General features: G+C 42.5%; 1 protein-coding gene across 1 annotated transcript; it reads right to left on the bottom strand.

The window, feature by feature from the left end:
- Positions 1 to 657: 657 nt before the first annotated feature.
- LOC308286011 (exocyst complex component 1-like) lies at positions 658 to 15,465 on the bottom strand (the record flags this gene model as incomplete). Its single annotated transcript, XM_080726971.1, has 5 exons — positions 658 to 880; positions 1,008 to 1,202; positions 11,926 to 11,943; positions 12,073 to 12,145; positions 15,461 to 15,465. The coding sequence occupies 5 exons, from the start codon at positions 15,463 to 15,465 to the stop codon at positions 728 to 730; spliced, it is 444 nt and encodes a 147-aa protein (XP_080583097.1). The 3' UTR covers positions 658 to 727.
- Between the last annotated feature and the right edge of the window lie 285 nt (positions 15,466 to 15,750).

The raw sequence follows: 15,750 nt of genomic DNA, 5'->3' as shown, positions 1-15,750 counted from the left end.
CTTTTCATGTCCCAAGAATCCATGGGCACACTAACATAATATGGGGGTGTAAATATCATCACTGTCGGGAATAAACCTTGTATCTCCAAGTTTCAAATTTCTACGTTTCTACGCAAAGTAAAGCCCTGCTTCATCATACAAGGCTGTCGCACAACAGTAGTGAAAACAGCAGATCTACAAGCACACAACGCCTCGCACCGCTGTCTTTCAAGCAGTTTCAAGGGGCACACTTGACCCTTCTCAGGGGCACACCAAAGGTCCCCAGGCACAGTGGTTGAGAAACACTGAAGTAGGGTATGCTTCTAGGGCTACTGAGTGAAGACCTACCCTTCCAGCCAATAGAATTTGTTTTCCGGTTGCTTTTCGAGACAGGAAATTCCAGAATTTGCAGAAAAAGTGGCTTCAAAACATATCTGTAGAAACCAATGACATCATCGTTCCCTTCGTCCTTATTGTTTTACAGTCTATGGTACAGCTGCAGAAGTTAACATTGTTGCCACAGTATTACATCTTTATTATACATACATTAGTCACACACACGCGCGCACACGCACACACACACACACACACACACACACACACACACACACACACACACACACACACACACACACACACACACACACACACACGTAAGTAAGCTGAAAGCAATGCAGAAATGTTTGTGAGTAGTGTATCTTCAAGTAGAGGCGAGCAGTAAAAACGTGCTATGTTTCAAGCAGCCAGCCTAATGAGACTGGGCTATGCTGGAGAAATACTCCAGCATGTCTTGAATGGTGAAGTCCATAGTGATTTCAAATCCAGGATAACAACGGCCAATCAAGTCTTCAAAGTGCTTGTACTGGCGAATGAACTCGTCCTGCATGGAATGCCACACCACCTGGTGCAGAAAAACAAAGACACATTCTCAATTAGTTTATAACCGTTATATTAACCGTTAGATACAAGATGAAGAAGCTCTGCATGGGTCCGTGAGTATGATATGCAAAACACTGAATGGGTTTTACCTGCAGAAGACTCTCCTCCTCGCACAGATGTTTGTCCACCTTCTTGTAGAGGTTGTCCAGGCCCTTCTTCACCTCCTTGCCGGGGTACTCCTTGATGACCTTCCGCAGCTCCTGTTTGCTGAAGGCCAACTGGTAGCTCACCTCCTCCTCACGGATCCCCTGTGCCACGCGCGCCTCCACCCCTTCAAAGAAGTGCTGTGAACAGGCAGCAATCAAGTAGCAATGAATACAGCGTTCCTAACTCTCATGCTCTCTAAATCAGTGGTTCTCAACCGTTTCAAGCCGCAACCCCCCAAAATAATCATACCTGAACTGGGGACCCTAAGTGCCCAGTGATATCCCTTGGGCATTTTTTGTTATTTACCCCTTAGCCAGTGGTGTGTTCTAGACTTTTCTTGAGGGCATACTATAACCTATGATCCGCGGCTATTCCTGTGGCCAGGGCATATGCCAGTGCATAATGTATATCAGATACACTAGGGTACAGCAGGGTGGAGATAGAGTGTGCCAAAGTTGGTCTCAGGCTAAATGCTAAGAAAACTGAGGTTATCACCTATAACCTACCTGATCACTCACCTCTGACAACAACAGAAGGAGCTGTGTTGAAGGAAGTCAAGGACTTCAAGTACCTGGGCGCATGGGTCGACTCAACTGAGAAAGACCTCAAAGTAAGGAAGGCACTCGCTTGGAGGGCCCTGAACGGCATGAGCAGTGTATGGAACTCTAGCCTCCCCCGCCAAATCAAACTTAGCTTCTTCTTTGCAACAGTGGAGTCTGTTCTCCTCTATGGCAGTGAATGCTGGACCCTGAAGCCAACCCTGCAGAAGTCTCTAAATGGGTGCTACACTAGAATGTTGCGTGCAGTACTCAACATCAACAGGAGCGCACATGTTACCAACAGGAGCCTGTATGAGGGAATACCAAGGGTAAGCGAGAAAATTGCCACCAGAAGAATGAGACTTGCAGGACACTGCCAAAGACACCAGGAGCTTCCAGCCAGCAAATTGGTACTGTGGGAGCCAACACATGGGCACCGGTCGCGAGGACGTCCCACAAAAACATACGTGGACGTACTCAAGGAAGACGTAGGGACACAGAACACCAATGAGCTGGCCAGATGTATGGAGAACCGAGATGACTGGAAACAACGATGGAGGGCTCGTCTGAGGACGACCTAGATAGACTTTGAAAGGTTCATGAGGGCATACTCTTTTTTTTTAATTTTTTTTATGTCTTCACAGAATACTGCGTATGCCCGCGTGACAGGTAGAACACAGCACTGCCCTTAACGCCTAAACCACTAAAAATCCACAGAAAAATGTAGTTTTATTTCATGCTAAATACTTGATCTAAATGCATAACGTTTGCTTTCTACAGTGTTGATCCATGAAAGTGAATATGTACAATGCAGTAGATTTATTATTTATGCATTTTTAAATATTAACCTCTTCATGCCCAGAACAACAAAATATTTAAACTGAAATATTGTGAAATTGTACATGCACAGAAACCTAATCAATTAGTTTTCTACAGTGTTTATCCATGAAAATGGGTGTGTAAAATGTTTTTGATTTCACATTAGAACATTTGAGATATTAACTCCTTCACACCTGAAACACCAATTCGGATGCTTCAAATTAGCTTCCTAAGAAAGTGTTAAGTGGGTTCCAGATGGTACGCGGTCACCGCCTCCTAGTAATTCATTTTAAATGAGAAGGCGGGCGGCAATTTTGGCCGCGCAGAGAAGTTTAGAGGTGGCGAGGCGAGCGGGCACGGTCCCGTGAAATCCCCGCGAGCGTGCTCGTTTGTGCATGCGTACGCGGGCGGTAAGAGCTGGATTGTGTTCATCTTTGTGAAATACCACGCAGTGTTTACTCGTGGAGCGAGTGTGTTTGTGTCTCACCGCGGCGCGGTCGCCGCTGATCCTAGCGGGAGCCCCTGCGGCAAACGCTGCTTGTTTGAAGAGCCCTTTATCGTTAATGTGGAAGTGGTCATGTACAGCATATCCCGTTAAGGTCCAATGATACCAACGATACCGATGATCCAATCGGTCCAATGATACCAAAGTTCATGTAAAAATGTGTGCACGTGGCGCAAAGATCCCAGGAGTAGTAGGATTTTAACTATTTTTCATATAATTCAAAATGGTGGGAGATCTAAAGGTGAAAGGTCACAAGTCAGAGTGGCAAAGTTGTTCGGCATGAGGAGATGCATATGTGTATATGGGTTTCATGGCTGTATGTCAAACAGAGCATGAGCTATACCTGTTCAAAGTTTGCACTTTCAAAGGCTTTCTACAGCGCCACCCTTTGGCCAATTGTTGCGAGCTTCGTGTTTTCTACGTTTGGCAAAGCCCTCTACCATATTTAGTCAGGGAAAATTAGCAGAATAACTGTCAAATCTGGGAATAAATTCCTTACCAAACAATTTCTTCACCAATGTGTTCGTAAAGGTGTCTAGTAACATATCTAACAAAGATTGAAATTCAACATCCCTAGCAAATTGTTTGACAGCTAGGGTAATTCTGGGTCTCATTCACTTACTATACACTGTACTATAAGGGAAAAAATGACTCCCAAAAATCTGCTTTAAGTGGGGTGTGAGGGGTCTAACTAGGTGTTTTTAATTATTCTGAATCCATTGCAAGCATTTGTTTTGCACGAAAAACATTCTTTGGGCTAAAAACAGACCCAAAAGAACTATGGTTTAGTGATGAGTCATCACTTTTCACAAGGTTGTATGGGGTCCATTTTTGGCCAAAAGAATGTTTTTCGTGCAAAACAAATGCTTGCAATGGATTCAGAATAATTAAAAACACCTAGTTAGACCCCTCACACCCCACTTAAAGCAGATTTTTGGGAGTAATTTTTTCCCTTATAGTACAGTGTATAGTAAGTGAATGAGACCCAGAATTACCCTAGCTGTCAAACATTTTGCTAGGGATGTTGAATCTAACTTTGTTAGATATGTTACTAGACACCTTTACAAACACATTGGTGAAGAAATTGTTTGGTAAGGAATTTATTCCCAGGGTTTTATTAAAATTCCCTGACTAATTGTTGAGTTTCGTAAAAAGCGACTGCATGGTCAGGCCAGGACAGAAAAAGTGGCAGAAGAATAATAAGAAAAACTACAATACCAATGAGTGGCCTCAGCCACTTCGTGGCTTGGACACCAATTAAAAGAAGGCATGGAAGGCAAGATATGACACTTCCCCATTGTCTGTGGTTGTCAAACGTTTTCATGTCAAGGACCCCCAAATGAACATGTATTTGGCCGCAGACCCCCGCCTGAATCTTCTTTTTGTGCCAGGGACCCCCAGAAGAGAAGATTTGTGCTAAAAAATTCAACCTTTTCTGAGATTAAAAAAAAAATCCCACCAGTGCAAAGTGAGTTGTGCAAACACGACACACAAGCATTAGGGATGAGGCCGAATATTCGTCCGAAAATGGCTAAAAATGCATTTTCGGTTTTCGGACGTATTGTTTTTAAAACCGAATAGTATAGCACCGAATAGTGTGAAGAACAGGGGTCTAGTATAATCTCTCAAAAAGCAGCATCAGCATGCCACAGTAGTTCTGTTGGTGTGGCCAATAGCGTTAGCTAGAATCTAGATTGTTGAAACTTGTAAACAAAGGGAACGGAGGGCTGCTGTCCCTCGGACACTCCATAGTCCATGTTAAAATAATTTACCGCATCGCGGTAAAAGAAAAACAGTAGCGATTAGCGAATAGCAAAGGCCGCGCGATTTTCTGCAAAGTAGACTTCCCAAGCAATATGGAGACGTTTTAATTTAGAAATCCCTTCATAATTGACTAAGCAATCTAATAATGTCCTTAAATCCTTGTGCATTGATTAAAAGCTGCAAAGTGAAAGTGATTTCTGTGCAACTGTGGCTCCCCCTCCTCCGTCCCCTGCATGTGAAGTGAAACTTTTGGTGTGTGTCTTAAGGCATGTTTTCACTACAGTTCCGGAATTTTTCCTGCAAAATAATTAGCATAATCATTTTCAACTTGCCGGGAGTTTTGTTTTTTGGGTGTTTTCACATGAGCAAAAATGCTGGCATAGCCATAAAATACATCATTTTCACTACTAAACCGTGGCGGTATGAAAGTCCGTGTTGCCAGACTTTGCGAGAGAAATAAGCAACCAGGTGTACGAAAATAAGCCCCAAAAAGTGATATTATCTAGGCCACACAAGCAATTTAAAACTATATCCACATCAGCTACTTGACAATTGCCGATCTAAAAGATCACAACAAATAAAATGCAGCCAGAAACGATCAATATATACAAGCAACTTTACGGAAATCAAGACCATAGTCACTTATAATTAGCAGACATGCCAACGGAACCTGCAGCGCGCACCACACTGTCTGGACGCTTGCTAAAGCAGCAGCGACTCACTTCTGTTCGTCTCTCTTTTTCTCTCTCACCAATGGATTTAACAAGTTACAAGAAATATTCTTCATGAAACAACACATGTGAACCTTATGTGTCACATAAGGTTCAGAATAAGGTTCAGAAAGGATCGCTTATGCAACGTGTTGTTTTTTCTTTTTTTCTTTTTACGCGTCACCGATGGATGACCAGACTGTATTCCTCGTCGCTCGCTGCTCAGTAAAACACTTTACGACGAGAAACTATTTGATGCAGATTCAGCTCTTTGAGTAGGTAGCTTCCAACTTCCATCACATCACATGAGCGCATTGCGTCCCAATCAGACAAAAAATAGGCTATAGCACCGTAAAAAGAGTTGGTAAAGATTCCAGCTTTCATCACATTACGAGCGCATCCCGTCTCCCGTTCTCCAGACCGGACTTGTATCAAAACCCACAGCTTAATTACAAATAGGCTATATAGCCTACAAACAAGTTTGAACCATGAATTGAGCAAGCTTGCATTTCTCAGCACCGCGGCTGGAGATTGTAGAAAGAAATAGACGTCTGTCTGTCTTCTGTGTTTGGCAGGCTTACATAACATTCGAACGCAATATGGATTCTGAAGCTTTCAATCGCAATTACAATGCTTTAACTGTTAATATTGGCTCCTTGCATGCACCTGCTTGTCCGAAAAAAAGTAAAATCACACCCGTGTGAACTGAGCGGTGGTTTACCCCCCCCCCCCCTTCCCCCCTGTGTGTGTGTGTGTGTGTGTGTGTGTGTGTGTGTGTGTGCCTGGTCTGGCCTGGCCTGAACAACAGCGCCCCTCCCTTAACATGTGTGGTCATAAAAGGTACTGCAGGCCTGCAGGCTACATACAGACACGCACACACACGCATACACACACGGCCACGTATAGGAGACGGTGTAACCACCGCTCAAAAATCACGGTATGCCGTTTTCACTGTGGGGAAATTTCTATTCTCCCAGTACTTTAGGCAAAAATGACTAGGTATTTTCCCGTCAAATTTTGGACTACAAAACTCACGGAAGACAAAATAAGTGGCCGTTTTCACATGGCGTGAATTTCAAAATTGCCGTCATTTTGGAAAAAACTTCCAGAAGTTTGACTCAGTGAAAACGGGTGCTTTTTTTGCCTTGATGAAACTTAAGCAAGGCAGCGACATACAGTACTTTCTTCCTTGACAATAATGAGAGGCAGACAATACCATTACTGACATTTTGCTGAATATAAAAACGTTTTATATTGCTAATAAACAAAGTAAAATGGAATCTTTTGGAAACTTAATGGGTCTGTAACTCAGTGAATAAATGGAACCAAATGGACCTGTTCCATTTGTACTCTAGTATTTTAACATTTAATATAAATTGGGGTCCCAGTGATATAAATATAATTAAATGGGTGTCTGTAGCCTAGTGTATTTAGAAATCCTAGTTTTAAGTTCAAACATTAGCCAAATTGTGAAATAAATATAAGAAATAGAAATCTGGAATAATATGTGGGTCCCTGGCTGGCACACAATATTTTGAGAAGGGAGTCTGTGACTAAATTGGCCTATATAATTATGGTTTTGACATAATCACGTTTGCCATAATAAGGTAGCTTTACAGCAAATGTACTGTAATGACAGCAATGATACAAAAATGGCAATAAAAATACATAACTAGTGGAGCCCAGGGAGACCTCAGGGTTCCTTGGGGGGGGGGGGTTCCAAATGGACGCTTACAGTTCTGTAACTTATAGAGAGTTATGGGGGTCCTTGAAATTTAAAAGGTTTGAGAACCGAACAGACCCCCCCTCCCCTCCCTTTCTAGCCTCTCCTCTCCCTGCTCTGGTGCAGAGCAGAAGCCGTTTGACAAGTAAGGGTGCCTGTGAGATCAAAACAGTGGTTTGGTTTGTCTCAGGACGTTGTGTAAACACAATCCAATCAAAAAATACAAACTTTGAAGCTAAAGAAATAACCGCACTAGCCTAAGGACAATCCACTGTGTTAGTTATGAGAGAGCCCGCGAAATCTCGCAACAGGGGCAGCCGAAATCTAGCAACAGGGGCAGCAATGAAAAAAATCGACTAAAGCAGGTATGAAGGGCTATGATAAAAGGCAGATTTAACCCTATATGTGTTTTGGTCTGGATGTCTCCTTGTATAATTTTCTTATTGCATACATCATAGGCTACATTTCATTTTTTTTTGTTTTTGTTAGAAGTGACATTTATAGCTTTACATGTTATACTGGTTGTAACATGTTGTATTCGTTTATATGTTGATTTATATGTTGATGCAGAAACTCGGGTTCTGTTATTTTCTTTCAGTCACTTTATTTTTTTTGCTGCTATAAGGTTAATAATAAGAATTTAAAAATTCAGAGAAACTCGGTTTCCTTATTTTATTTCAGTCACTTTATTTTTTGCAGCTAGGCTATAATGTTAATAAGAATGTAAGAATACAGAGAAACTCGGTTTCCTTATTTTATTTCAGCCACTTTATTTTTTGCAGCTAGGCTATAATGTTAAAAAGAATGTAAGAATACAGAGAAACTCGGTTTCCTTATTTTATTTCAGTCACTTTATTTTTTGCAGCTAGGCTATAATGTTAATAAGAATGTAAGAATTCAGAGAAACTTGGTTTCTGTTATTTTGTTCATTACGTTAATTTCTTTATTATATATATATATATATATATATATATATATATATATTAGGGCTGGGACTTTAACTGATTAATTGCGATTAATTAATTACAGAAAATTAACACGATTAAAACAATTTACACATTTTAATCACACTTAGTTTTTGCACCACAGAACCTTCAGTTTCGGGCATACGGATCATAGCGATGCACCAACCAAGAAGAGACAACAAATGCAAAGGGAGAAGTAGCCGATCAGAGCGCTTTGCTTGGCCTAGTGGATGAGAAATTTAGATTTAAAAAACTCACTTGTTGATTCACTCGTACAACAAAATGTGTTTTACTTGGAAAAAAAATGCTTCTCAGGTCAAATATCGATGTGCGATTAATTGCGATTAATTAATCACAGAGCCTGTAATTAATTAGATTAAAATGTTTAATCGCATCCCAGCCCTAATATATATATATATATATATATATATATATATATATATATACCTTTTTACCATCTTTGTTATTTCGTTTGTTTGGTTTAGTTTATAGGCTATTGTAGCCGTAGGCCTATTTGAAGTTTGCAGTTTGCACAATTGCCATTTCTGTTACACATATCTTTAATAAAGTTGAAGTAATGGAGTTGAAGTATCGTATTCTGTGTAATACTTATGATGAATTAAATGGGCAATAATAATGAAATAAGAAGAACATCGAAGATTTAAAAGCTTATTAGCATAGTTGTCTAATACTATATATAAAGTATATGTCCATGATTAACGAGTGAAGAAGAGCCGACGACGAGTCACGAGCAAGAATGATTAGAGGTAAGTGCCGTCTGCCGAGGTGTTATATATCATTGTTAGAAGAAAGATTCAAAGAATGAATAGCCTGTCTGCATTACAATAGCCTATTAAAGCATGCAGCTTATACAGCCGCGGTGCTCAGAGCACCAAGCACATATAGCAGACAGACAGGCAGCTATAAGCACTAGCAGCAGCTGCAGCAGGTTTCTGCTTGGTGCCTCCTCGGTCGTGCATCGATCAATAGCGATTAGCGAAGTAAGATGCGTTTTTAACTTGTTACTTTGCACTGGGTCTGTGGCTCTGTGCTGCTGCTGATGTCACGCAACCATTGAAGGACACACTATCTACTTATACAATTGGCTTAGAGCGTCGGGTAGGCCCAGTTAGGGCCCAGTTAGGGCCGGGCCTTAATTTTCAGGCCCGTTGAGAACTCTACTGTTCTGTACTGTACCTTACTGTGCTGTAGTGTACTGTACCTTACTGTACTGTATTGTGCTGTACCTTACTGTGCTGTAGTGTACTGTACCTTACTGTATTGTATTGTGCTGTACCTTACTGTACTGTAAATTCCAGGTATTATTATTATTACTAGAAGCTGCAGCGTCTAGTCGGCGACCTGGCCAACTCAGAACAATGTAAATAGGGAATGAATGCCCCGCCCTTTAATGCAAACCCCATTATACCTGTTTTCATAGGACCCGTTTTGACCATCTGTCTGCCTGTGTCCATTTATGCCCATATATGGAGATATCTGTATCTGTCTGTCTGTCGGCATCCATTTTATGTCCATATATGGAGATCACTGCAGTTATAGTTCTGGGTCCATTTTATGCCCATATATGGAGATAGCTGTCTATCTGCGTCCATTTTATGCCCATATATGGAGATCTCTGTATCTGTCTGTCTGTGTCCCTTTTATGCCCGTATATGGAGATGTTTGTGATTCTGCGTCCATTGTATGCCCATATATGCCATATATGGAGTTATCTGTTTATCTGCGTCCATTTTATGCCCATATATGAGATCTCTGTCGCTTTTTCAAACATATGGTCAAAACGGGTCCTATGACAACAGGTATAATGGGGTTTGCATTAAAGGGGGAACCGGCACTGTGTCTGCAACACAGTCGGAGGCACAGACAGATACAGGGATCTCCATAATGGGAATAAAGGGACACAGACAAACAGATGGAGGAGGAGACAAACATAAAACCCCATTATACCTGTTGTCATAGGACCCGTTTTGACCATCTGTTTGCCTGTGTCCATTTATGCCCATATATGGAGATATCTGTATCTGTCTGTCTGCGTCCACTTTATGCCCATATATGGATATCTTTGACCATCTGTTTGCCTGTGTCCATTTATGCCCATATATGGAGATATCTGTATCTGTCTGTCTGCATCCATTTTATGCCCGTATATGGGGATCTATGCAGACACAGTGCCAGTTCCGGAAAATCCTGATGTCAGACATCAGAATCCGAACCTTTCGTGCTAGTTCCAGAAAATCGTGTATCCGGTCGGGTCGAGGCAGAGCACTGCACTACCTGCTGCGGTGGGGAACGTGCGTGCCGAATTTGAAATAGGGAATGAATGCCCCACCCTTTAATGCAAACCCCAATATACCTGTTGTCATAGGACCCGTTTTGATCATCTGTTTGTCTTTGTTCACTTATGCCCATATATGAAGATCTCTGCACACACAGTACCGGTTGCGGAAAACTCTGATGACAGACATCAGCTCCGCATACAGGCATTCATTTTATTCCCATATATGGAGAACACGCGTGCCGGTGGGACGAACGGTTCTCGAGATACGCGGATTACATACATACTGTGGCGTACGGGAGGCAAGAGAGTGAGACCAGTCAAAGTTCAAAGTTTAAACCGTTTTATACGGCATTTATTTAGAAACTAGACCAGGTCAACCTGGTTGTGCCAGACCCCGGTTCTGCCAACCCTCTGGGCCTATAAATTTAATGGTACATTTATAGGCTGTCTGTCCCTTTATAGGCTGTCTGTCCCTCCCTTATGTCATCATCATTTGTGACATCATTGTGACCCCCCTGTCTGTCATCATCATTTATGACATCATGCCTTTTGTAGGCATGTCATCATCATGTCATCATCATATATACCCTTTATATAGAAAAGGGACAGACCGACATTTGCTTATGTAGGCCTACCCATTTCATGGGTCTGGCAAAGAAGGAGAAACGCATAAATCAACTTAAATTTGCGTCAAAAACACACAGTTCACAGGGTAGGCAACAGTCTCTGGGCTGGGCGGTGCCAGGTGGCACACAAAGGGGAGGAGCACTTGGGGCCGGCTACTCGGATACCTTGGGGCTACTCGGATACTCAGGTAGGGCGCCCGGCCTTCAGGCGGGGCGGTAGGAGCTGCACAAGGTAAGTATCGGCACGTGAGCAGGTAGGGCCGGTGAGTACTTTAGCAAGGTGAGTAATCAGGTACTTTAGCAGGTAGGGCCGGTGAGTACTTTGGCAAGGTGAGTAATCGAGTACTTTAGCAGGTAGGGCCAGGTAAGTATTCCAACAGGTAAGTAATCAGATACTTTAGCAGGTAGGGCCAGACAGTGCTCAAATAGGCAGGTAATCGGTTACTTTAGCAGATAAGGCCAGGTAAGTACTCCAACAGGTAAGTAATCAGGTACTTTAGCAGGTGGTGCCAGATAGTGCTCAAACAGGTAGGTAATCGATTACTTTAGCAGATAAGGTCAGGTGAGTACTCAGACAGGTAGCCAATCGAATACTTTAGCAGATAAGGCCAGGTAAGTACTTTTACTCAGTTCAGGTATGGGAGCCCAGGCAGGCCGTTGCCTCTTCAGCTCAAAGGTAGGGGGGAGTATTTATACTCAACATAAGTTCTTCCTTTTCAGGGTATTTCAAGTGTCCATTCTCATGCCATCAACATCATCATTATTATCATCAAGCAAGCATGCCAGGCCAGGCTCGAGGGTTGGAGCGGGACAGCCCTGCGGCCTGAGAATTAGAGAAACTACGATTACTATTCAAGCCTTTCAACAATTAACAATGATGGAAGGAATTGTGTGGCCGAAAGGCTCTTACCGCAGAGTTGTGTTCCCGCTGCACAGGAGGAGGAGAGGAGAGGAGAACTGAAGCCAAGCACCCCAGAGAGCCTACTTATGTGTTTGGGGTAGGGCACTCACAGGTGCCCTCTGATTAGACTGATGAGCCGAGCTCATTGGCAAGCACCGCCCTCCAGTGACACAGCTTCAGGCCCGGTGCGGCTTCCTCTGGGTGCCTCTGCCTCCTCTCCACCTCTCCTCTGTGCAACACAACTGATAAAAAGAGCGGTTAGAGACTGAGACGCCACAATACATACACACACACTCACAGAGATCTTTTGTTGACTCATGTGGCGTACGTGATGTCAGAGCCTTTTATGAAGTGATGTCACAATGAGTCAGCGCTTGCGCCGATTTCCTCCGGAACAGCCTGATGTCAACAATCAGCTCTGCATATGGTGATTCCAAACGTTTCGCGCCGGTTTCGGAAAACCGCGCATCGGGTCGGGTCGAGGCCCGGCACTGCACTCCGCGCCGCGGCGGGGAACGCGCGTTCCGAATCTGAAGCCGGTGGGACGAACGGTTCTCGAGATACGCGGATTACATACAGACACGCACACAGACAGAGATTTGTCACATTTATTGATAGATGACTATTGTTAGTGAAGGAGCCATTCTGCCTGAGTATACCTTGAAGGATGGGTTTACCCTGGGGGGAGGGGTGCCGCGGTGTGAGCAGGTAGTGTTAAGGCTCACAGGTGAAGCAGGCAGGTTGATTGATGGAGGAAATGGTATGGGCACACTGGGGAGATGTTACGGTTTTTACCGTTCTCTATGAATCATAACATAAACTTGCTGATTACTAAATAACTGTAATAAATGGGAACCACCAAAAGCAGTTTAAGTTTGGACATTGGTTTTCTATGGAACGCGTCAAAGACAGTTTCCTAGTGCCCACACAGTGGCGAAATGTTTGGCTTGGATCGCCACTACAGTTAGTTTTTAATTATTGTTAGTGATGCAACTGATATGGAGATTCCGAGATTCCAATCTTTATCTTTATCTATGTATCCATCTATGTATCTAGAAACAGCGCAAATTAAAAGGACTAACATTACGTGGCTGTAATGTTTTCTTTGGGATGTACATACATGTAAATTAGAGCATGAGTTATGATTTATATTTTATGTCTATAAAACCTTACAATGTTTTTTTGTTTTTTTTGTTTTTTGTTTGTTTTGGCAAGTAGAAATTAATTCGGGCCTTACAGGGTTAAACATTTTTTTTTATATAGAGTAGGCAAAAGTATATAGAGTAGGCCTATATGTATATTTGTATAATAAGGGCCATTAAAAAAACTAATACACAAATATTATTCTTTGAAATAAATATTGTATTAGACTATCAAATGAATTGAGTAAAAGTAAATTATGAACGGGTTTCCAAGCGGATTTTTTTGTTTGAAAGCTGTGAAAAGCGTGTACATGCATAGTGCATCATCTGTGCACGAATTCGTACACCAGCGTGCACACTATTTTTTTAACCCTTTGGTGGCAAACCGGCAATATAAGAGGTCCCACTTTACATATGGCACCGAAGAAGTTAAAGCTATACTGTGTAAGTTGCTCAACTGGTGGTCTGTAGCAGTATAGCAAACCGCGGTCGCGTTTGCTTTTTTCGTCAGTTTTTCGCTCGCGGACCGGGCCGTCAGACCACCGCGTCCGCCTCGCCGAGACGCTTTCAATGAGGTCTCCCGTGTCCTTCTACGAGCAGCGGTTGGAGAGTTACATGCTAGACTCCTCCAGTGTAAACACTGCAGTGTACTTCCTGAAGGCGTGTTTCCTAAACCCACCAGAGAGCCCGGCAGTGTATGTTCTGCGCTGTGATTGGCCGGCAGTGTATAACCCTCGCTGTGATTGGCCGGTAGTGTGATGACGCAATTTTTTCACGAAAACCGGTCCCGGGCAGGGATCATAGAAAACATATAAAGAGAAGGCTTTAGAAGCTGAAAATAACGGAGTGGGGGTTCTAAAACTTTAGCGATTTAACAGCTAGGACCATTTTAAGATTTGTTTTATAAAAAAAGTTACATGGTACAACTTTAAAGGACAACTTATTTTTTTTATTTATGTTAATGTATTAATGTATGTTTTATAGTATAAACCTTTATATCTCCAAAGTAACAAGTAACTAAAGTTAACTTTGTAAGAGTAAAAGTAAAATATTTGGATCCCAGATGTAGTGGAGTAAATAAGTACTGAAAACAGGAAATACTCAAGTAAAGTACAAATATCTAAAAATCTCCTTTGTACAGTATAAGTACAGTACTTAAGTAAATATACTTAGTTACTTTACACCAATGTTTTTTTTTTTTTACTGTGCTGTAGACTTCTATTTATATGGCACGAGTGCTGGTTGATTAACCTGGGGGAAAAAAACAAGTTACACTGTCCTGTGAAAAACGTATTTATTCAATGTTGAATAAATGTGGATGATAGCATGTAGTAGTGTTTTCCGTCATCATGGGCACATTCATGTGTTTTATTATAGGGCAAAAATAATAATTAATTAAAAATTAAGTGAATTAATTACTCAAATTAATTAATTAATTATCAAAAAACATCGTTAAATGAGACCCCCCCTGGTCAAGACTCTTTCCTGCAGGAAACCCTGAAGAAGAAAAGTGTAGTTTTCATTTCACTGAAAATGAAACTGTAATGTTGACATTATGTTTATTCAGCTGGGCTGGATAAACATAATTCAGCTGGGCTGGAACCAAATGGACCCCTAAAGGATTATTTTGTTCCATATTATTATATGGCCAATGGAATATGATCTGTCAACAGCAGCACACAAGGTAGGAAAACATCTGAGTGTTGGAGCGCTCTCTCTCTCTCTCTCGCCCTCTGTGCCATTTACGGAGACGCATTTCTGTATCTGCGGTGGAAGCTAGGCAGTTCTCTCTCTCTCTCTCTCTCTCTCTCTCTCTCTCTCTTTCTCTCTCTCACTGTGTCTCTCTCTCTCTCTGTCGCGCATGCGCATTCGTTTCGTTTTGGCATTTACGGAGACGCATTTCTGTATCTGCGGTGGAAGCTAGGCAGTTCTCTCTCTCTCTCTCACTGTGTCTCTCTCTCCCTCCCCCCCCTCTCTCTCTCTCTCTCTCTCTCTCTCTCTCACTCACTGTCTTGCTCTCTCTCTCTCTCTCTCTCTCTCTCTCTCTGTCGCGCATGCGCATTCGTTTCGTTTTGGGCATTTCTGTATCTGCGGTGGAAGCTAGGCAGTTCTCTCTCTCTCTCTCACTCTCACTGTGTCTCTCCCACCTCTCTCTCTGTCGCTCTCGGTCGCGCATGCGCATTCGTTTCGTTTTGGGTCGTCGGTATGTCGAATGCACTGTTCTGTCAGTTTCAAATTGTAGATAGAGATATGTACGTAGCTGTGTGAGTTTAAGCCCGTAGCCCAATCAGGGACCAGCATTTCTGGCAACGTCATCATTAACAGCCAATGAGGGACCAGCATTCCTGGTGATGTCAGTGGAGATGTAACATCGCAAGTGGTGATGCCAGTGGTTATCGCACCTCATGGCGTGCACTGCTGGTGTACAAGGCACAAGTGCACAAGGCGCAAGCTGGCACCTCGACAGAGTGCAGTTTTAGTTATTATTATTATAAGTTTGGCAGAGCAGTTTCCATCCATGCAGCTGGCATGGCAACTGTACATCGAGTCTCATACCATAGTCCCTGTCTAGCTTTCGAAGATAATGGTAACTCTGGCCTGCGCACTCACACACTGACACACAGTGGTAAGACACACAGTGGTAAATATCAGGCTGCTTGCGCCAAAGACAAACACCATAGTATGGTCAATT

Source organism: Nannobrachium achirus, assembly GCF_963921795.1.
Source record: "Nannobrachium achirus genome assembly, chromosome: 1".
Taxonomy (NCBI): domain Eukaryota; kingdom Metazoa; phylum Chordata; class Actinopteri; order Myctophiformes; family Myctophidae; genus Nannobrachium; species Nannobrachium achirus.
The sequence above is the reverse complement of the archived record's forward strand: the minus strand, read 5'-3'. Positions and strand labels throughout refer to the sequence as shown.